The sequence below is a fragment of the Grampus griseus genome (genome assembly GCF_964374135.1).
Source record: "Grampus griseus genome assembly, chromosome: 18".
NCBI classification, from domain to species: domain Eukaryota; kingdom Metazoa; phylum Chordata; class Mammalia; order Artiodactyla; family Delphinidae; genus Grampus; species Grampus griseus.
Window position 1 is genome coordinate 9978901 of NC_139012.1, and position 23893 is coordinate 10002793.

Here is a 23893-nt window from a genome sequence, read left to right on the forward strand (position 1 = left end):
TCAAACTCTACATGTGTTCTCAGTTGAGTTTTTGACCAAGTATTGTTTTTGAAATCTTTTCATCTTAATACACATAGAGCTAATTCAGTCATTAGTATATAGAGTCATATAGTAGTCCATGGACTGAATATGCCATGTTTGACTTCTCAGTTCCCTTCCTGGTAGATATTTAGGTTGTTTTCCAATGTTTTGCTCTTATACTGTTGCAACTAATATGTTCGTACTTTGTGTCCAGTTGTGTGAGTTTCTTTAGGGTATATGCCAGAAAGTATCAATAGAATCCAGGGTCCTGGATGCTGCCCAAATGGCTCCATTGCACAGGTCTGCAAACCCACACACCAAACCTGGTCCACGGGCTTTATTTCTACAGCTTGTGAGCTAAGAATGGTTTGTGCATTTTATTTTTTTTAATTTATTTTTATTTATTTTTGGCTGTGTTGGGTCTTCATTGCAGTGGCTTCTCGTTGCAGAGCACGGGCTCTAGGCACGGGGGCTTCAGTAACTGCAGAGCGCGGGCTCAGCAGTTGTGGCACGTGGGCTCAGCAGTGGTGGTTCAGAGGCTCTGGAGCACAGGCTCAGTAGTTGTGGCACATGGGCTTAGTTGCTCTGCGGCATGTGGGATCTTCCCAGACCAGGGCTCGAACCCGTGTCCCCTGCAGTGGCAGGCAGATTCTTAACCGCTGCGTCACCAGGGAAGCCCAGTTTGTGCATTTTAAATGGTTGTGTAGGTCCATACGCAATATCCTCAGTGTTGCCTCTTGGCCCTCAAAGCCTAACGTATTTGCTATCTGGAACTTTAATTTGCAGACCCCCGTTCTACAGGCAAACTGCACTAATTTACAGTCCCACATGCAGTGGTTGAGAATTCCTGTGTTCTTACATTCTCACGTATACTGGATATTGTTAGACTTTTAAGATTTTGACAGTCTTGTGAGTTGAATGGTGATATCTCTTTGCCTTAACTTGCGTTTTGGGGGTTTCCATGGTTATTAATAAGGGAGCACCTCTTAGTATGTTTATTGGCTGTCTTCTTTGTGACTCACCCAATCGTGTGCTTTCTCTCTTTTCCTAAAAGCTAGTTTGTCTTTCTTAAATTCGTTGTTGTAGTGCTACATAGATTCTGGATATTATCCATTAACTACTATATATGTCACAAATATCCTCTCTCAGGTAATATTTTATTATTCCAATTTGTCTGTGATGGCTTTTGACGTTATATTTTGATGTGGCCAGAACTATCAGTTTTTCACTTAAGGTCAACATTTAATTTGGACTCATGTTTAAGAAATTCTTTCCCACCCTGAAGTAATAAAAATATTCTCCCCTATCTTCTTATAATTATTTAAAATTTTTGCCTTTCATCTTTAGACCTTTAACCCATCTCAACTTACTGTTTATATATAGTATAAGTTGGATGAAATGCATTATTTAAACAAAACAAATCAATTTTTCTCATCCAGATTTATGTGACATTTTTAAAACTTTGAGATGTGTAGTTGGTTTCATCTACAAAGCAAAGAGGTCAATTCAGATTTCCTAATTTATAAATAATTTTTTTAAATGAGAAGTAATTAATTCAGTGAAAGAAAACACTATAATTAAATTTTCAAAACTGCAAGTGTTACTTCTGTACTACCCCAAAAGTCTAGGGACTGAAGTCACTTCCCCAGGTCACTGGAGATTTTGCTTAAACATTATCGACAATTGCTTTATTATCCTGTATGTCCTCAGACTGTCAGTCACTATCATGAGCTCTATCAAGTTAGCCTAATTCGATTCAGCACAGTTTTACTGAGTCTCAACTACTCTGTATAAGTACTAACCTATGTATAAGGCCATAGTGGGAAAGGGCTTAATCTCTGTCCTCTCTGAGCCTAAACTAGTACAGAAGTTGGACTGGTAAACACAAACACACAGATAAAAGCTGTGATTCAAGACCTAATGATACAAGTGATAAGAGGCACGAGGGCATGCTGTTGCTTGCAGTGTGATCGATGCACATGATAAACGTTTGCTTCCCAATCATTCCAGGTCAACCTGATCTGAAATTCTTAAAATATTGGCAGGAAAACAGCTGGAGATGGTTTGTGGACCAACATACAAATGTGTGTGAAGGTGATAAGCCTGTGTTACGTATGCATCGCATAACCTTCAAAACTGAACATTTAGAAGTTAAAATCTCAATTCCATAAGTCTGTCTTTAGGCTTGGATTTAGCTTTAAAAGAGCATTTTTGTTAAATGTATGAGTTTTTAATTTTTTTGTAAAATACTACAAAAGATTTTAACCCAAATAGGAAAAAATTTTTAAAAGTCCACATAAATATACAAGCTCTGATTTGATTTTTACCCACGCAGGCCGGTGGTGCCACACAGCCTGGGGAGCTCCTGATTTAGTCTTCTCAGGGACAAACAGGCATGTGCCAAGCAGAAAAAAACAAGAAATGCTCGCCTGCAGTTTGTTCTGGAATAAGAAACAGCAGGCCATTCCATCGCCCCCTGGGGCCACCAGTTTGTCAGCCCACAATGAAAATCAGGCTTAAGTGTATAGCAAATGCATATTTATAGCCATTATCTACCGTTCCTGTAAAATGTCTCTCTCATTCGCCAGGTGTATATTCTGTATTTCTGTCCTGACTGATTGCAGTTTTGCCAAATGCTTATGAAATCTATCTTTTCCCCCACTTTTGCCAATGATTTGGGGATAAGAACGATAAAGACAAGCAGTTGAAAGACTCTTTTTTTTCTTTCAGTGTTTTCCCCTTTATTATTGTTTCAAAGGAAAGCCCTGTGATGGGAATACTGAGAGAAAATGTAATTAAGCATTCATTGTGTATAGTCTTTTTGTTACCTTTGAAGTGCTTACATTAACACAGCAATCTCTTGATTTTGCTTCTGTAGCAGCAGCTTTCAGAAAATAGTCGTATTTTGCTGACAAAAATGGGCATTCCAGAGTGTAAATTAAATAACTTAATTTTATAGAATTCATTTAAAAGTGCATCTGTGGTGAGCATTTCCCATTTTACATTGCTCTGATTACACTTGACTTTTTGTTGACCTATATGAAAAATGAAATTGTTTCTAACTACAGCCTGCAAGACAGCTTAGGAGAGTGTGATTATAAATGGTAAAAAGGAAAAGAAAACCACAAGATGATGAGGTGTTGACCAGATTCCTGCTGTGCTTCTACTGTATCCTTGAAAATAATGTTAAAAATAGAAATTATTAATAAAGTTCACAGTAGAGAAAGAAATAAGATTAAAGGTGACATTTCAGTTAAAGGGCTATCTTTAAGCTATATAAAAAGGACAAGAAAATAATAAGAGGAAACTTTAGAAGAGAAATGGAAATGAAAAAGGAAAGGTGGATAGGGTGGGTGCAGGACTATATGCAGAGTTGGAAAGAATGCAAAACAGGATTGGAAGCTACAGAGATAGAAATTCTCAATCAAGAAGACTCATTCTAAGATGGTAAAGCCACCCTCTTGAGAAAATACACCATAACTTTCAGCAGCCTGAATCATGCTAACCTAGCCTCTCCCTTCAGTAGAGAGAATGAGAACCCTCGTGTGTTGCACAGAGGGGTTGTGTCACAACAGAACTGGAGGAAAAAATGATGCTGGGGAACACACTGCTTCAGTCATTTATTGAATTTCATTGAAATGCATTATGGTTAAATGGAAGAAAACCAAGTTAATTATCTGTGGTTAAAGGTATCAAACTTAAACATAGCAAATACGTTAGCTCAGGTGAATCTGGCTTTTTCAGGAGTGAGAGGAAAAGTTAGAGGAAAAGAGAGGTCATGAGGAATCACAATGGCTGAACGCCTCCTACCACATGCGGCGGGAGCCATATTGAACCTGGAGACATTGGTTTTGAAACCCACTAAGCTGGAAGGTCAGCACCCCACCAAGCAGTAGCTACCCCATTCATAAAAATTCTAGGAAGGAGACTTGCCAGGCTTGCAGAGATCTGATTTTCCAGACCAAAGGCATTGTCAATGCCAAAAATATCTTGAGAATGGGTGTTGTAATCTGAGAAAAATAAAGAATTAGATACCTGGACTATTTTAATAGCTATTCTCGACTTTTACATTGAAATCAGTGATTCATGATGTATCAATATTGATCACAAAATAAGGAAGTGGATGTATTACATCCATTGTATATTGCATGATAGAGCAAATACGTGTGTTGCATATTAATATAATGCAGTGTTATAGATCTGTTAAAAGTGGCAAGTAGCCAGTGCATGAAAATATAAATTTCTTGTTTTAAAGCATTGCACATACTAAATACCGCTGTGTTGAGAGTATATGTGTGCTTCATTTGACAAAGCTCAAGAGGAAATGAAAGGCTATATCATCAGCCATTTTTCCCCTGAAATTACATCTTTACGAAAAAATAGTGATTTAGAATTCCATGCCCCATTATAAATTTAAAATATTATATAAATTATGAAAGATAAACAATGCACACAACAGGTTGACTGTGTAATTTAGAACCAGCAAAGCATAAAGGTAAAAGGGTTTCATGCAAAGGATGAAGCTCTTGTGATTCAATGTGACAAAGCCCTGTAAAAATCCTTTTGTTATATCAGTAGCATTTAATATAAAACTGTGAACCTCATTTAATGGCTATGAAAAGCCTTTTGGCACAGTACGGATGGTACTGGTAGTAGGCAGACATTGGCTGAAAATAAGACTCAGACGTCAACGTAATGGGTTCAGGTTAACGAGCATTACCTCAGCTTTCTATAAAAACAGAACAAACAACAGCAACAACAAAAAGCAACACTGAGAGGATTGAGGAATAGTTCTTGCTTTCAGAATTAGGATCTGTCCCCCACTCCCATTAATATGGAGGATGGGGGGAGAAATGGCTGACACCCAAGTCAGCCTGCGAGCTCAAGTCCAAGTCCGCACAGCACTGGTTTGTAGGAAAATAATGTCTCACTGACAGTGTAAATTAAATATGATGGAAACCAAGCTGCCACCTTCCCTTCACTTCTGTTTCTTTGTCACGGTGGTTATTGCCAACTTATTAGAGTCTGAGAAAAAAACTACAAAGTAATTCTCACCTCCTGGCAATCAGCTGCAGACCTAGCCTCCCCAGCATCTTCTATTTCCACTCCAGAGAAACATCAAAGCCAGACCCCCAGTGCCAAGTCCTCACTTTAGCACAGGGCCCTACTCGTCAGGAACACGGTGACAAGGATCCATAAACGTCCGTGTCCACACAGAGTTTCAAGGAAACTCGAACTCCACACACATTTTTAAATACGGTTTCTGTTTTTGCCATCACGTCTTCATGTTAACTAAACAGGAAGTGCTGAACATTCAGATAGTGAATGAACCTAGGTTTAATGAAGTTTAAAGCAAACTTTAAACTTTCCCATATATTGTGCTTAAATTTGTTACCAAAACCCTCCCCAAGAGCTTGTCTCAACGCTGTTAGCGAGGGGCTTTCTACCTGCAAAGCCCCTTCAGCAAAGCCAAAGTGTTTCCTTTTTGAGTCTTGCCTTCTCTCTACCATGAAAATCAAACTCTTATCTCCATGAAAAAGAGAATGTGCAGCTAGAATCCCCCATCTATTTCTCTGTCCTTCTGCCCTGAGGGTAGCTTTTTCCTCTTTCCTCCAAAAAGGAGGTATAAAATGTACTGTTTTTTAAATTAAGGTAACAAAACATTACATATTTAATAACTTTTGTCAAACTGCACTTAACAGGATCCCATTACTATTTCAATGAGCCAGCTTAAAATAACTGCATTACCTGCATAAAAAACCAGAACATCTGAAAGGAAAATTTTACCAGAGAAGAAAAGAACTCCATCATTCTGTGATTATTGCAACCTCCCTCTCACACCTCCCGAGCTCCCTTGGTGGCATTTGGGCAAACTGCCAGCCCCCAGGCCTACCTCTCAGGCTCCCCCAGCCTCCTTCCAGGCACCCATGCTCTGGCCATACTCACCTGCTCACCAGGTCCCTAGTTAGCCCCATACTCCCAAGGCCCTGTCTTCCCTCATGCCACCTGGAAAGACTTTCTCACAGTTCCCTTCCTGCCAGAAACCTCCTTCTCCTTGGTATCTTGCTATCCTGGTAGCACCTGGCTGGACTCATGACCAGCCCCTCATGATCTTAGATGAGCAGCGTTCAGAAGAGGCACCCAGACACATCGGCCCAGCTCAGCTCTGAGAAGTTGGAGTGCTCAGGTGTCACAGGACCGAACCTGGGATACCCTGGTTGAGTTTAGTTTCTGGTTGTCAGTCTTCACACACGTGTGCCCCTGCTCCAAGCCCCTGCTCCCATTTTCCTTCACATCCCTGCTTTCTGAGGGGAAATAAGAACGTTTTCTGGGGATGAAGCATGAGGGAGGCAGAAGGGCCCAGAGAGAGACAGGGAGGCGGTGCGTTTCGACAATGGTGGCACGTCACACCATCGTTGGTGTGTTGACAACCAAGACCTGCAACCACTTCTTGTCTGAACTTGATGGGGAGAGAGCCTTGCTAGGGGCCGACACGGACGAGGGGCAGCCCACAGAGAGCTGTGTAGCTGCCTGAGAGGTCTAGGTAGAGAGAGTCTGAAAGATCCCCCCCCAAAAAACCAGTCTCCCTTAGCCTCCACCTGGAATGGCAGAACTTCCAAACTTCCTTGAGAGTTGAAAGCCTCTGAGTAGGAAGAACACTACTGCTAGAACAAGGGCCCAAATTAGAGACCAGGTAGAGAGTAGAGGGGGTTGAATGGGTGCTCCACAAAAGTATATCCATGTCCTAACTCCCAGGCTTGTGAATGTGACCTTATTTGGGAAAATGGTCATTTCAGATGCAATGAAATTAAGGATCTTGAGATGAGATTAATCTGGATTATCCAGTTAAGCCTCAAGTCCAATAACAAGTGTCCTTATAAGAGAAGGGTGAGGACAAGATGCAGGGAGTATGAGGAAAAGACAGAGACAGAGATTGTGGAGCGAGGCTGCTGCAAGCCAGGCAATGCCTGGGGCCACGAGATGCTGGAAGAGGCAAGAAAGGATCCTCCCCTAGAGCCTCTGGAGGGAGTGTGATCCTGCCGACAGCTCGAGTTTGGACTTCTAGCCTCCAGAACTGTCATAGAATGCCCCCTGTTGTTTTAAGTCACAAAGCTAGTGCAATTTGTTGCAGCAGCCCTAGGAAACTAAAACAAGGGGTGTCACTGAGAACCAGAGATCTTAGCAGGAGCTGCAGGAACTGAGGTGGTGACCAATTCAGCAGAGAGAAAGCCCAGCGTCCCCTAAATAAGCGCCATCACTGCCCCTGATGGGGGACAGAGGACCAGTCACATGGCCACAGTGGACCAGAGGCCAATGACCATCACATCTTTGACTTTAAACCAGACCTACAAAGAAAAGGAGCATTTATTCAAATGTAACTTAAGTTTTAAAGGACAAAATTGGATTCATGTAGCAAGATTCGGTTTTCAGCCATCAACACAAATGGAGGGCTTATGGACTACATTCAACTGATATGTAAAAATATGAAGAAAACTGTTTTAGTGTCGCATATCTAAGTTTACGTCTGTGTATTTTCATATAGGCTATACCACACCCCAGGGTTCTTGCGGGAGGATTAAATGAAAAAATTCTATAGCTGCAATTTGTCAAGCTATTATTATTATAGCCATTGTATTTTACAAATGAGAGCACTGAAATTCACAGTGGGCTAGTGGTTGCCACGCGGCTGGTGACTGTCAGAGCCTATTTGCCGGCCAAGGTCTCCAACCACATTGCTCTTTTGCACCAGGCTGCCAACCCACGTCTGCTTAATTCGATTGTGAACTTCGTAGCGGTGAGCACAGTATCGCATTTATGTTCCTGACCAGGCAGTATCTGACACAGCGACAGAGTCCAATTTAATCGAATAGCATAACCTTGCTGTGGTTAAGTAGCCTGCCATCTGTCTGGTGTTGGGAAAATAATTAAAAATAAAATCTCCTGACAATCCAGAAAACCTCCACCAAGGTAGACAAGAAAGAAAACAGTTTTATTATCGAATAGCACTAAACCAGACTGTGATGGGCATCGCAGACAGCCCAGCAAAGTGATCGCAGAGACAGAAAGCCGTGTCACCCTTTGATACACATCCCCACAACACATCCATTCTCTCAGGATGAAAACAAGTAGTCCTTAGGCAAGAAGACTCGACGGCATCATTAGTTAAATACAGTTCCCCCTAAATTCACCTGGTAACTGAGACGGCCCTCTGTGACAGCTAATTGCCTTTACCTGAAGGAAAATAAAACTTTTCATATCTCCATGATAAATAGGTAGTTTTGCAACATGGGTCCAGGTGGCTAAGTTATAGTCCCAACATCCCATGGAGAAGGGGAGACAGGGCACTCTTCCTGGGTTGTAAAATGATGAGACTTATTTAGCTTTTAAAAAGATCTGTATACATCTCAAAGGGACAGAATTTATAAGCATACGTTTTCAAGGAAATGCACTAAGCAAAGGGAGGGGAACTGTGGCTTTCCCTTTTTTAATCAGGGAAATTATTTTTTTCTTTTTAGATTTGTGTTGGCCCTTTCCCTGGGGAGATAGGAAAGGCTGTTAGGTTAGGACACACAGCCAGGGCTGCTTCCAGTGCCCAGGAGAGACAGAAGTGGTGTGAGACAGCTCAGATTCACAGCGGAGCCCTTCAGGTGGCCACTCTGAGTCTGGGAGAGGAAGCAGGAGAAGGGAGTACTGAGAGGACTTTTGATGATAACGTCAAGGTCAACCTCAAGGTCACAGGACAAGGGCTAGACTTGGAGTGAACTATGAAATGTCCTGTATAGAATAATGTCTGGTTTAGAGTAAGCCTGAATATATCTGTGCCCAGATGTGCACAGTATGGTGGACGTGGTGACATCAGTAAAAAATCTGTGGTCTAATAGAGAATAGACATGTGGTTGCCAAGGGGGAGGAGGTATGCGGGAGGGATGGATTGGGAGTTTGGGGTCAGCAGATGCAGACTATTATATACAGAATTCATAAACAACAAGGTCCTTCTGTTGTTCCTATAATACAGGGAACTATATTCAATATCCTGTAATAAACCATAATGGGAAAGTATATAAAAAAGTATATATATATATATGTATATATATGTGTGTGTGTGTATTACTTTGCTGTACAGCAGAAATTAACACAACACTGTAAATCAACTATGCTTCAATTTAAAAAGAATTAAACAAAAGAAAAAAAATCTATGTTCTAGACCATTCTGTATCCTCTTTAAGTTCTGGCAGGATCCCAAAGGCTGTGGCTATTCACAGGAAGAGTGCTGGCAATTGTCCTGAGCCAAACGTTGTCAAAACTCCATAGTAGTTGAGGCTTTTTTTTCCCCTTGTTATATGCTCATTAAACTTGGAAAACAGCTAGCTGTTAACTTCTGTATAATAATCTCTCTGGTGCTTAAGAGTCATGACTAAATTGCCTCGATTTTCTTACCTTTGTGCTTAACAGTCTAATAGTAACAAATGGGAATAATTTGCCAAGAGGGAAATTAAAAGGAAGAATATATATTAAGAATGAAAAAGATTATCAAATGAATGTGGTACTTTAGAGAATTCAAAGTTGAAAAGGGACTAGAAATTAAAATATTTTTAAAATTCTACTTTTTCGTTTTCTTTCTTTTACCGTATTTACCCATTCCAAATGAAGTATATGCCTTTTTTTAATTTGGGAAAATATAGTGAAATACAAAAAAAAGGGAGGGGGAGTCCATTTTTTTCACAAAGACAGGCACCGTTAACATTTCTAAAGTACCTCCTCCTAGCATTTTCGCTATTTCTTTTTGTACATACTTGCACTTCTACCATATATACTCTCATTTAATATTGTAAGCATTTTTTCTACTGTTAAAATTCATGAGTGTATTAGTTATCTATTGCTATAGAACAAATTATGAACAACTTAAGAGCTTACAACAATAAACATCTATTATCTCACGTGGATTCTGCAGGTCTGGAATCTGAGACGGGCTTAGCTGGGTGTTTCTGTAGTTCAGAGTGTCCCATGAGTTTGCAGTCAAGATGTTAGCTGGGGCTTCAGTCACCTGAAGGCTTTACTAGGGCTGAAGGATCCACTTCTGAGATGGGTCAGTCACATGGCTGTGGCAGGAGGCCTCAGCTCATTGCCACATGGGCCTCTCCATAGGGACACGGCACCTGGCCATAGGACACGGCACCTGGCTTCCAGCAGAGTGTGTGATCCAAGGGGGAGCGAGGTGAAAGCCACAATGACTTTTACTACCTAGCCTCATAAGTCACACACAATCCTTTCCGTAACCTATTGGTTATACAGACCAGCCATATTCAATGTGTAAGGGGATACACAAGACTGTGAACACCAGTGACTCACAATGTTGGAGACTAGTTACCACAATGGATTTGTAATGGCTGCATGAATTTTACAATAGAGATCTCTATAACTGTATTAGCTATTTACATAAGGTTAGATGTTATTTCCAGTATTTCATTATTACAAATAATCTCTCAAGCACTTTTGTACATAAAGGTTTTCATTAGTACTTCAGGTTATTTTCTTTGAATACAGTCTTAGAAGTAAGATTGTTGAGTTATTTTTTTAAAGGTTTCTTAATTTTCATTTTAAATCAGTTTTATAAAGCAAATTAATATTTTATATTGTTTATTTCAGTTAACAGATGCAGTTCCTTTAATGTCTTTGCTATAAGTATCTTAAAATACCTATGCAGTGATTCACAACTCATGTTTAATGCATTCTATATAAGTGTATATTTTAGGTAGATATTCTATATCATATATATGATATTTTGATACTTATGGCGTGTGGGTTTTTTCATTGCTATTTAACCATTTTATAGATCCTCCTGAGTTTGTTTGTCGCTGTTATTTTGGACAACTTAGAACTTGATGAAGATCTAAAGAAGCTTAAACAAGTAAGTAATGTATGGGGGATTCTTTAAATCGGCATTAAAAAAATAAGGGCAAAACATGTGCTTACAGGTAGTATTAAAGCAGTTCAAGGTTCAAAGTAAAAAAAGATAGATTTTAATAAATTAAGACAATCTGAGTTGGCAAATAATTTTCTTCTAAGTTTAACCTTCTCTAATATCAACAAAGGAAATTTTTATTGCCCTATGATTATCCTAGGAATATTTTTATATCATTATTTTGAGTAAAATTAAGATGGACATAGTACAGTAAACTGAATTTAGATTCTCCTTCTGCCATTAAATGAAGATAGTTTGGAAATGAAATGCCTCAGGGCCAGATTGCCATTTGGCATAATTACATGTAATACTCTTGATCATCATCATAAAAATATTAAGCATAAACTTGCCTGACCACTAGACATTAAAAGAGAATTTAGTCTGGGTGCCCAAAGTGGTTATAAGAAATGGGATAGAATAATTGATCAACTGTGTGCCCAGTTGTGTATGAAAATAGATTGGGTGTTATGGCATTGATAATCATGTTCCAAAAATGTAAATGTAAATGTGTGAAGATTATGTTATTGATGTTGGCAGAAGGATTACAGGTGTGATTAGCTATTCTCATAGTTTTTGTTCCATGGAAGATACTTGGCTTGAATATTTGACTCTGTCAAAGAAAAGAGACCCTTTGAGAAGCAGAATTTATAAAAGGGGGGAGCCTGGATAAATATTCTTGGCTTACCCTCCCCAGCACTGCAATAGTTGGAATTATTAATATCCCAGTGAAGATCCTATCTGGAATTTTAGGAAGGCCCTACACATTCAGAATTTTCAAGTTGGATAGAGTTGTCTATTTTTAAAAAAACAAAGACATAACCTATTTAAATTTTTGTTGTTATTTATATATCTGAAAATCCCTTTAAGCATTTCATTGTTTTACTCTTGTTTATTTCCAAAGCCTATGCTTTTAACCAAGGGCAGTCAATAAGGAAAAAAGAAACAAACATATTTGATATAAAGATGCCCACTGCGAGCATATCAAGGAAGGATTTAAATTCTTCCCTGTCCTGGGGCTACACAGGCAAATAGTTATCTGAGTGTGGTGGGCATGATTTCTTCCAGATCTTTTCAATTTGTGGCAACAGTGGTAGGTTCTTCAAATGAGGGTTGGGAAGTTCTTTATGCCATTGATGCAAATACTTCCCATGGTTTCTAGTTGTAGAAGAAATATGTAATTAGTGAATTCAGAATTGAAATTGACCAACCATATAATTAGACACAACCAATAAATATCTCTTGCTGTATAACCACCTTAGTCCTTGCTTTACAAATCTGGTATTTATTTCAGGATTTAAATGATTTTACTCTATTTTTATTATTCCCAGAGAAGAGGATGGGGAAAATGTGAAAAAATGGTTGATTTTCTTAATGTTTCAAGTTCCAGAAAGCACTCTGTATTCCAAAGTCTGTCTTTATTCAGTTTAAACTTGTTTTTCAGTCTTTGACCCTTTCCACTAACTAGTCTGTAGGTTCTTAGAGCTACAGTCACGTTTGTGTGAGCACTGGCTCAGTGCCAGCTACTTTGTATTTTCATTTATTTAAATTTCACAGCAACCATGTGATGCAAGTATTGTTAATAGCTTCATCTTACAGGTGAGGAAACTAAGGCACGGAGAAGTAACTTGCCTAAGGTCTCACTGCTAATAAGTGGCAGAGTTAGGATTTGAACCCAGGCAATTTGGACCAAAAGCCCAGACTCAGCCTCTATGCTATATTGAGTCACATTAAAGCTATATAAATGCCAGACATGAGTCATGCCATTGTGGAGGCTCATTCATAAGACTGTTAGTTACTTGTTGATAAATAATGATATCTTAGGTGACAGAGACGTCATTATATTCATGAAATAACCATTGATGTGACAGGCAGTTTCTTGAGGAATGGAGGTGAATTAAGCTACCCAATCATTAAAACTATCCAAAAGGCAGATGATCTAATTAGAGACACTGGAGTTAGGACTTTGGCAGAAGCTAAGAGCTGAGATGCTTACCATTCACTCCACATGATGGCAGACACTGGCCAAAGCACCTTTTCCCTCAGGGACCTTCTGGAGCAATGACCCTCCTTAGACACAGACATAAGGTGCTTGCAGCATATTGACATTTTAGAGAGGTCTCTAGAGACTTAATGTACTTTATTATGATTGTGGTAAAAACAATTGTGTTAAAATATACATGTTGGCGCATAGACATTTTTCAAGAGTAATAGAAACCGTGTGAGCCATCTCTAAAATGGAGACATTAAATATGAAACACTGAACGGGGGCTATTAGAAAAAGTCGGTTCTCATGCTTGGGAGAGGGATTATGTCCCTGGAGGTGGATGGGATAGGAGACAATGGTAGAAAGCTGAATGGTACAGTGAAGAAACTAGAATGGGAGAAGAGAAAGAAGTGAAGAAGTGAACGAGGAAAACATCCAAGAGATGAAATTAAAGGAAAGAGCACAGATTATTAATCTAAGCCAATGATAAAGGGGGAGAAATGTGACCGAATGCTACATCAGATTGCTCCATGCACCAGAGCTTTTGTGAAGAAGCTCCCTGAGGCAAGCACAGTCTGCAGGATCAATGGTGCTGGAACTGTATCCTTCTTAAGTAGGAACATGCTACTTATTGTTTCCCCATTATTTTCTGAAGTTGCCTCCTTGCCCTTTAAGACAGTGGTTTCCAGCCAGGGATGCTAACCCGTGGGGCTCTTCAGGAGAAACTGTGGGACCAGCAGCCTTCTTTAACACTTCAGGAAACCTAAAGGGAATTGTGCATTTACCCTACTAAAATGCCTACTTAAATACTTTTAGCTGGAAATTTGTGAATTCTAGGCAGCAGCACTGCTTCCCTAATGCTAATGCTCTGAAGGCTCTTCATATATGCTTTTCTTTAAGGAAAAAGAAGCAACGTTGAATTATTTATTGCTTAATAAAGGCATTTTGATAGAAACTTTTTTAAAGAGAGGACTCAGAGGGCAATAATTAAAGGGCTCCTTGGGGATGACTTTGGGTAGGTTCTGATGTAAATGCTAATTCCCAGGCCACCTGTCTCCATGCCATCACCAGTGTTTTGCCTTTAGAGCCACTAATGTAGCTTTTCCTTTGTCACTCTTCAAAATAAATAATGCTCTGAAAAAACATGCCAATTATGCATTCACATAAAATTCATCTATTGCTTTCCTACCAGCAATATAGCAGTAGCAATCATTTCCTAGCTGCCATAATTTATGTGACCCCGTATCTAATTAAATAGAGACCGTGATTCTCTTTCAGCATCACCAAAACCCAATAGAGGAACTGGAGATAGATAGAGATAGAAATAGAGATATATAATGGGTTTTCACATAAGATCAGAAAATTGACTAGAAATGAGATTGTCTGTAAATGTATAATTTGGCTGCCGAGAAGCCAGGTCAGTTCATATAGAGGCTAAAAACCCCCTTGACCTACTGCTGTCCTCTAAACAGCAGTAGGAGACAATGACCTTCATGCTCTGTGATGCAGCAAAGACACTGGAGAATGTAGGTGGAGTTTTGCAAACTTTGAAAAGGAAGAGAATTCTTGCAGCTTTAATGATTTTTGCAAATTCAGTGCAAGACAGATATAAAGGGTTTTCTTTTAAGCAGTAGAAGATTCATTAAACTATGAGGGAAAAAAAAGACCCATAGAGAAGCCTCAGGGAAAAGAATCATTGAAAAGGGAAGTAGAGATAGTCTGTGTAGATTAAGTTCAAAGCTCTGCAATTAAAACTGTTACCCCAGCTCTGTATTAAGTCCCATTTGAGTCTTGTCTGGTTCAAATTTGATAATGTTTGGTCTTCTGTGATGTCCAATGCATAGTGAGGGATGGACATGTAAAGAGACTTCTCTCTCTTGTTGATTATGATTTTAACAAAACAACAAAACTCTTAGTCCTTTTAAAAATATGAGCTCCAAAAAAAAAAAAAAATATGAGCTCTGGGTTAATGTTTCTCCGTAGCCTTACCTGGGGGCTTTCATTTTCATCTCTGTCTTGTCTCCTGTATTGAAGTCATTCTGGATTTAGGGCAACAGCAAGGGGACAGACTAGCCACTCAGCTAAGCACTGTTTGCCATCTCCTGATCTGAGTCGAGCCTTCAGTCTTCTTAGTACTTTTTCCATCGCACAGGAGTGAACTCAAATGAATGTAACATGAAAGAAGGATGCAACTGTTACAATAATAAATATTCCCTATTGAAAACTACCTGGTGCCAGGCACTTCATATGCAATTACTGAATTTAATTCTAAATGTTAAAGACACAGAAACTAACATTCAGGGAGATAAATTTCTCGCCCAATTTCATATAATTTGTAAAGTGCTTAAGTTGGGAGAATAAGGGCTTTCTCACCCCAATGCAGGTGACACACAACCTGCTCAGAGAATCAGTTCATTCATTCATTCTAAGGCGAGTGTCTGGAAAATGGGTTGGTTGAGATGCTTGCATTTTTGGATCAGCAGCTTCTCTCCCTGTGGATGTGTAGATTGGAGGTCAAATTGTAATCAGAATATAGCTCAGTGAGCTGGGAATCAGTGTGGGGTGTGGAGAAGGAGGGTTGTGTGATTCAAATACGTAATGGCATCAGGCTAATGTCACTTGAGGTATTCCTTTTACTAGATCTCCCCATTTTTGTAATCCTGGGGTCTGAATGCCCGTCTACTGTACTTCAGATGTTGTGTTAGGGGCACCAGACATAATGATGAGCAAGATATTGTTCCTGCCTTCAAATAGCTTATGAACTGGTGGCAGAAAGTGACAACTAAACAGATACTACAAACTGTGGAGCACAAAGGAGACACACATAACAGATGATGAAATTAGATATGTTTTCTCCCAAGTGTGGCACAGACTAAAATCTGTAATTCCCATCTAGGTGAAGGAAGTTAGAAGAAGGCAGTGTAAAGAAGCATGCTTGAGACCAAGAGAACAGCAAACTTTTTCTTTAGGCAAGAAAAAGCTTGGTGGCTTTTTGGAGGCCACTAGGAGTTCACTGTGACTCAAGTATAGAGCAAGGGAGAAAATGGTGAGCTGGACAAACAAGCAGGGACCAGCAGAGGAAATGACATGAGCAGTGCTAAGCCACTAGATATTACCCTGTGGGCATTTAAGCCAAGAGCGACATAATCTCCCCTATGTTCTATTTTTTTTTTAATCAAAGTTTAGTTACTGTACAATATTATAAGTTATAGGTGTACAATATAGTGATTCACAGTTTTTAAAGGTTATACTCCATTTATAGTTATTATAAAATATTGGCTATATTCCCCATGTTGTACAATATATCCTTGTATCTTTTTCATTTTTTAGATAATAGTTTGTACCTCTTAATCCTTTACCCCTAAATTGCCCTTCCCCCTTCCCTCTCCTCATTGGTAACCACTGGTTTGTTCTCTATGTCTGTGAGTCTGCTTCTTTTTTGTTATATTCACTAGTTTGCTGTAGTTTTTAGATTCCACATATAAGTGATACCATGCATTGTTTGTCTTTCTTTGTCTGACTTATTTCACTTAGCGTAATATCCTCCAAGTCTATCCTTGTTGCTGCAGATGGCAAAATTTCATTCTTTTTTCCCCTACATTCTTCAGTTCAGAGAATGAATTGAAGGGCACCTAGGCTGAAGATAGGAGAGCCAATCCCTGAAGCAGATGGTGATTGCAGTCTCAACTAAAGGAAATAGAGATGAGGGAACGTGAAGGAGTGGTGACGTACAGAAGAGGGAATGCAGAGGGTAGGATCTTACATCTTACCCGTTGAATGTAAGATGAGCAAAGGTTGGAGACAAGAGCATCACCCAGGTTTTTAGATTGCCCCAGATGTGCCAAGGCAGAGGATGCAGAAGAAGGAAGAATTTTGGGGTTGGTTTTTTTATTTTGGGGAGTGGGGGGGTCATATTTTCCATGAGATGCCTGGGAAATATCTATGAGACAATGTCTGTGGATAGATGTAAGGGTTAAAACTTAGGCAGAGTATCAGGGCTGAGACAGATATTGGAGAGAAGCAAAAATTAACATGCAGGTGGTAAGTTAAGCCTTTAGAATCATGAGTTTACCAAGGGAAGAATGGTTCCCTGAGGAACAGCAAATGAATCCAGTGAGACAATGAGAAAGAGCCCGAAATGGGAATGAGAAGCCCAAGAGGTAGGAGGAAAGAGTAGAACGTGTGTGTCATCAAGAACAAGGCTGTGGTTCACAATCTCAAAAGACTTCAGAGAGGTCAAAGGTGGTCACCATAGCAAACAATCCTAATTACAATAGCATCAGAAAAAATAAAATACTTAGGAAAAAAATAACCAAGGAAGTGTAAGATTTCTGCCCTGAAAACTACAAAACATTGCTGAAAGAAATTACAGAAGACACAAATAAATGAAAAGACACTCTGTGTTCATGGCTTGGAGAGGATATGGAGAAATTGGAAGACTTGTGCACTTGTTGGTGGTGTAAAATGGTGCAGCCGCTATGGAAAACAGCATGAGGTTCCTCAAAAAATTAAAAATAAAAATGATCCAGCAATACCACTTCTGGGTATATATCCAAAAGAATTGAAAGTAGGATCTCATTGCAGCGTTACTCACAATAGCCAAGAGGTGGAAGCGACCAAAATGTCCATTGACAGATGAATGACTAAAGAGAATGTGGTATATACATAAAGTAGAATATTATTCATTCTGACATGCAACAACATGGATGAACCTTGAGGACATTATGCTCAGTGAAATAAGCCAGTGACAAAATGATAAATGCTGTATGATTCCATTTATATGAGGTATCTAACGTAATCAAATTCATAGAAACAGAAAATAGAGTGAGGGTTGAGAGGGGCAAAGAGGAGTTGTTGTTCAATGGCTATAGAGTTTTAGTTTTAAAAGATGAAAAGGTTTGAGACCTTTTGCACAACAATATGGATGTACTTAACGCTACTGAACTGTACCCTTAAAAATGACTAAAATGATAAATGTGATGTTATGCGTTTCTGACCACAGTTTTTTTTTTTTAATTTTGATAAAAAATTGGTCACCATATTGGTAAGGTGGTGAGAGCAGGCTTAGGGATTCTGATGGTGCAGAAGCTGGGTTGCAGAAGGGTGAGGAGTGATGACAGCTAAGAAAGTAAAGACGAACTGTTAACCTTTTCCTCTCAGACTTCTCATGCTCTAAGTTTCTAGACAGACCACCTGGTTACGGACTGATTCTTAATTTTTATAGCTATGTAGTAACATCATTTACTACAGTGCTACCCAACCGTTTTTTTCCCCATTGCGGTTTGCACAGAGAGTGACATTTGTACAACAGCTGGGAATCACATGCAGCTGGAGGCATCCAACACTAGGATTTCTGCTGCTCCGGGAAAAACTCAGCTGCCCAGGGGCCAAGGATCAATACCCCAAAGAAGCTATAAATCATCAGTGGCTGAGTTGGAATGTGCAGCATTTTACTCAAAGCCTTTGATGTAACCCAACTGCACTTGAAGCCACTCTCTCAATCTTTTGGTCAGAGATGACTCTTTAGTTGTCAGTTTACATATTATTACCCATAATTTAACATAAGTGAAATCTCAAAACTCATCTTATATAGCACTTGATCTGCTATTTCTGATAGAGCTTCATTGTTAGGCTTCTTTTAAAAAATAAATTCTTATGCCACATTAAGACATAAACAACAATAAGATCTGTTTAAAGAGATGAAGTAGCTAAGACTGAGAACTATTCAGATCAGGGTTCAAGCTAATAGGTCACAACAGAAGCTAAAAATTTGAGGATATCAATTATCAGCATAAGAAAACAGCCTAGAGTGGGGAGGGACAGATAAGATGGGGGTACAGACTACCGTGTATAAAATAAATAAGCTATAGGGATACGTTGTACAGCACAGGGAATATGGCCAATATTTTATAATACCTATAAAAATGGAGTATAACCTGTAAAACTTGTGAATCACTGTGTTATATATGGAAACTTACATAATATTATAAATCACCTATACCTCAATTTTAAAAAGAAAAAGAAAAAAAAAAAAGACAGCAGCCTAGAAATCTAGAAGTCAATGCAAAAATGGTGAGCAGCCAACTGGAATTTTGGAGTTAAACAGGTACTAGTCAAGGATCCGGGAAGTCAAAACAAAACAGACCAGGTACCTGTTAGAATTGATGTCTTCCTATTACGGGTTGAATTGTGTCCCTCAAAAAGAGATACTGAAGCCCTAACTCCCAGTACCTGTGAATGTGACCTTATTTAAAAATAGGGTATTTGCAGTTGAAATCAAGTTAAGGTGAGGTCATTAGGGTGGTCCCTAATCCAATATGACTGGTGTCCTTATACAAAAAGGAGAAGAGAGACACACAGAGACAGAGACTAGAGCGATGCGTGTACAAGCTAAGGAACACCTGGGGTGTGGACCGTCACCAGAAACTAGGAGAAAGTCTTGAAACAGACCCTCCCTCAGAACCTCCAGAAGGAACCAAGCCCATAGACACTTTGATTTGGGATTTTCAGCCTCCAAAACTGAGATAGTAAATTTCTGCCGTTTCAAGCCACCAGTTTTGGGTACTATGTTACAGCAGCCCTTGGAAACGAATACACCCCCTGGCCTCAAAAACAAAGGACCGCTCTTGGCCGCCAGGAAGTAACAGAGCTGAAGATAGTGGGTGCTCTCAGGATGGCGGGCAGCTTTCACCAACCAAGAACAGCTTTCTCAACAGATGGACTTAGTTCCTTTTGCCCTTAAACAAGTCCCATAATAATAAATGTTATAAATTTGAGACTTTCTTGGAAGAAGGGTTTCTCTAAGTCCTTCCAAAATTTCATTCTATGTGTGATTGACCCAAACCAGATCACTTTTAGAGGCTATTGTTCTCAGAAACCTTGCTCTTTGCCTCATCCCCTGGTACTCAGGACGGTTAATAAGGCAGCTCAAGTCTCTCTTGACATTGAACAAACATAAAATGACGGGCCTAAGACTGTTCAAGTTTACATTGATGAGTTGTCGGCTGTGTCAATTGTGCTAATTCAGAATTACTTTTATTATAGTTTATCACAGCACTCTACAAGATAACGTCTCAATTTTTTTTCTCTTAAATTCTGAAGTATCTTTAATGAGAAAGGCATTCTTACAAAATCAGATGGCTCTTGACATTACTACGATTTTTTTTTTTTTTTAAGTGAGGTTTGGAGGGAAAATGTGTACAAACCAGGCAAGAGGGTTACTCTTCAGCATACCCGGTCCTTAGACCCCTGCCCAGCCATGGAAACACTATCTCACTTTGCTTTCTTTAATCACGAGAACAAAAATTTTAAACACCAACAGCGCTATTTTTTCTCAGATCCTTTCACAGGCAATGGGAAACTAGATGGTTATGGTTCTAAGAAAAAAACGTGACAATTGGTTTTCAGTTTTCTGCAGTGTCTTGCAGTCATTGAATTGCAAACAGGCTCTTTGGTAGCTGCGTTTAGACATGTTTCAGGAGTGAGGTAGTGAATTTTGTCCTCTGTGTGCCCATACACGCAACATGAGGTGTTGCCATTGCTTTGATTCCTTTGGGACTCAGGTTTCAGCAGCCCATCTGTTCTTTGTTCTGAGAAGCCCACGTACTTGTCTATTCCACCCAAAACGTTTCTGCTATCTGCTTGTTCATTCAATTCCTTCAATCTTTGAGTCCCTACTGTGTGCAAAACACTGGGCCAGGCATTAAGGAGATAAGAATAAACAGTTAAATTTTCTGCTCTCATGGAGCTTAGGGTCTAATGGAGGAGTTGGACATCAGTCAAATAATCAGAGCAGTGAATAAATATTTATAATGTGAGATGAACTTTCTGCAGAAAAGAACAGCATTTGAGTGAGGAGTTAGAAGACCTTGACCCAGATGGGGGTCAGGGAAGTGGCAAAGGAGAAAGAGACACTTGGGCTGAGTTTTGAAGGAGGGGCAGCCGTGAACTTCATGGGGGGTGTTGATAGGGAAAGGGAGGGGAGAGCATTCCAGAGAGAAAGAAACATGTTCAGCATGACCACAGAAAAAAGTGGTGTAAAGTGAGTATAGAAAAGTAAGTGGGGCATAGACCATGCAGCACCTTGAGAAACATGCCAAGAACTTTTCCCTTGGGGACTTCCCTGGCGGTCCAGTGGTTAAGAGTCTACACTTCCAATGCAGGGGTGCGGGTTCAATCCCTGGTCAGGGAACTAAGGTCCCACATGCCACGTGGCATGGCCAAGAAAAAAAGAACTTTTCCCTTTGCCCCCAGAACAATAGGAAGCCACTGCAGGCTTTTACGATGGGAGGCAGTGTGAATGGGAGAGCTGTTTGGGAAGCAAAATCAGCAGGGACTTGGTGAATGTTTAGATTTAAGGACATAAATGAGAGTCTCAAGGATGACTCCTGATTTCAGGTTCATCTCCTTGGATGGATGATGATACCATTCACAGAACCAGGAAACATTAGCACAGAACTTTATTTGTGGGAAAAGATCATCACTCGGTCTTGGATATGTTGAGTTTGTGATGGGTTTGAGACTCAGCAGAGACACCTAATACTTGGTTGCATGTGTAGGTTTAGAGTCTAGGAGCAAGGGCTGGCTGGCTAGAGATACAAATATGGACGTTCCATATCATTCTCAGTTGTTTATCCAGTGCCTGCCATGTGCCAGGCACTGTTCTAGGCCCAAGGGGTAAGTCAGCAAAAACAACAGACAGAAATGTCTGCCCTCTTTGATTCTTCAGTCCTAGTGACGCGCTCTGTACTAGTGGAAGTTGTAAATCTGGATGAGATTGTATAGGGTGGGGGGAAAGGAGATACTGCAGCCTTAAGGGAAAATAATGATGCTGGTGCTTAATGATGCAGGCGCTTTGCCTTAGGGAAACACACATAATCCATCTTTGTTTTTGTCCCATGTAAATGTTTGTTCTGTTACAAATAATCAACACTTTTTCTGTCTCAAGTTCAACCTCCCAATGGGAGAAGAATCTGATTGGTCCAGCTAGTCAACATCATTCCTTTTAGGCTGGAATTTTGTATCTCTGCCTCTCAATGCTGGTCAGCCATACAGAAAGCCATCAGCTTTGAACTGATGGGTAGATCCAGACCAAACCACAAAGTGGGCTCCCCTGAAATGTGGCTGGTTTCCTAAGACAGTCCTTTCTTCTCCTAACTCTCCACCCTGGCCTCTGCTCTGGAGGAGCTAGACCCCAAAGAAGGAGACGTGAAAGAAGAGACCAGGTCCCCTTCCCAGTTCTAGAAAGGAAGTCATACTTGTGGGGCTGGGGTGGGGTAGGGGAGCAAGGCTTGAATCACAGATGAGACTGGATTGCCCTGGACTGATGTTTTTATAACCAAAGGTGGCCAGAAAGCTATGGAACTTATCTAAGAAGGGCAACCAGTCTTTTTCTTTATTCATAACTGAAGGTTGATGGTTTCATTGTCGGCCTTTCCTTACATTCTACCCGCTACCGTTGCTCAGTAAGAGTCACAGTGGGAGACAGGGTATGGCTGGCATCCTCACTCACAGCCATATGACGATTGAATATTTTTTACTCTGATATTAAAAGAATGACTTAGATTGTTACTAAGAAATGAGAAATGTATATGTATGTTATTTTATTTGATGTTATCCCTATTTCCATGTTGTTTTGCATAAAATATTTTAATGTGAATTTTCATAGTGCATCTAATAAGCCCTTTGCCCTCAAAGTATGCAAAATTGAACAACTGTACAATCTACCACAGGCATACTCAGGAATGATACTTGGAAAGTGCATGATGGTTGCCTGAGAAGGAGTTACTTAAGAGGACAGAGCATGGGTGGGAGTTCAAGACCCCAGTGTGAAGACTCCAGTACAAAATATGTGTCTTCCAAACCTCCGATTTAAAGTGTGGGATTTATTTTATAGTAAATACCATCACTGACACTAGTTATCTGTAAACTAAGGTGGAACAAATAAAGAAACTTATGGAGATAATGAGAGCCAGATTTCACACAGTCAGAGAAAGAAGTTACAGATAAGCAAAGGGAAGATGCCAGAATGAACCCTCTGGCAATTGGAATAGGAGTATCAGTATGAACTCAGTTATTGTAAGATAGATACATAGATGCATAAGTAGATATATAGATACATAGATACATCAGTAGATATATAGACATAGATACGTAGATAGATACATGGATACAAGGGTGGATACATATATACAGCTCTATGGTTACATAAGATACAAACATAGTAAGCAGATACTAAATATAGATATGTGTGTATACAAGGGCTCATATACATACATATATTTCCTAGGTCTTTCCTCTGGGCGAGGCTAGAAGCAGTGGCATGCCAGTAACATCAAGAAAACCCAGTCCTAAAATTTTCATTTCTAACAACCATTCTCCAATAAAACAAATCAATATTCTTTGGAGAAATGACTGATTCTAGAGTTGAGGCAGGTAAAACACAAGATGAGACCTAAGTATAATCCTGGATGGGATTCTGAAACAGAAAAAAAGACATTCCTGCAAAATCTGGGGAATTCCTAAGCTGTTCTGCATTTTGGTTCAAAGTATTTGACCAAGGTTAATTTTTTGGTTTTGATCAATGTCCTATGGTTATGTAAGATACTAACATAAGAAAAAGCTGGGTCAAGGGTGTACAGGAACTCTCTGTACTATCTTTGCAACTATTATGTACATTTAAAATTATTTCAAAATAAAGAGGTTGGTTTTTTTTTTTTAAACAGGCTAAGAATTTTCTATGGTAAACTCTAATAACACTATATAGAGACATAAATTGGCTGCTGTGTTGCCCTGTTCAAAGACTCTCATGTTTGTGAAGCTTTATACCATAGATATGTTGTATAGAATTTATAGTCAGTTACGATTTTTCTTTTAATCTTATAAAGTTGGAAGCATAGACTTCATCAGGAACAAAATGGTTTTTT

At 39.6% G+C, this 23893-nt stretch overlaps 1 protein-coding gene across 3 annotated transcripts in view; it reads left to right on the forward strand.

The window, feature by feature from the left end:
• The window catches only part of NALCN (sodium leak channel, non-selective), a gene marked incomplete at its 3' end in the record, with an annotated part of 278612 nt that overhangs the window by 162832 nt on the left and 91887 nt on the right, over nt 1-23893 (forward strand). For all 3 annotated transcript variants that reach the window (XM_082675905.1, XM_082675903.1, XM_082675904.1), the window contains one exon: nt 10856-10930. In XM_082675905.1, the coding sequence (XP_082532031.1) occupies nt 10856-10930 (75 nt within the window). The remainder of the gene's footprint in view (nt 1-10855; nt 10931-23893) is intronic.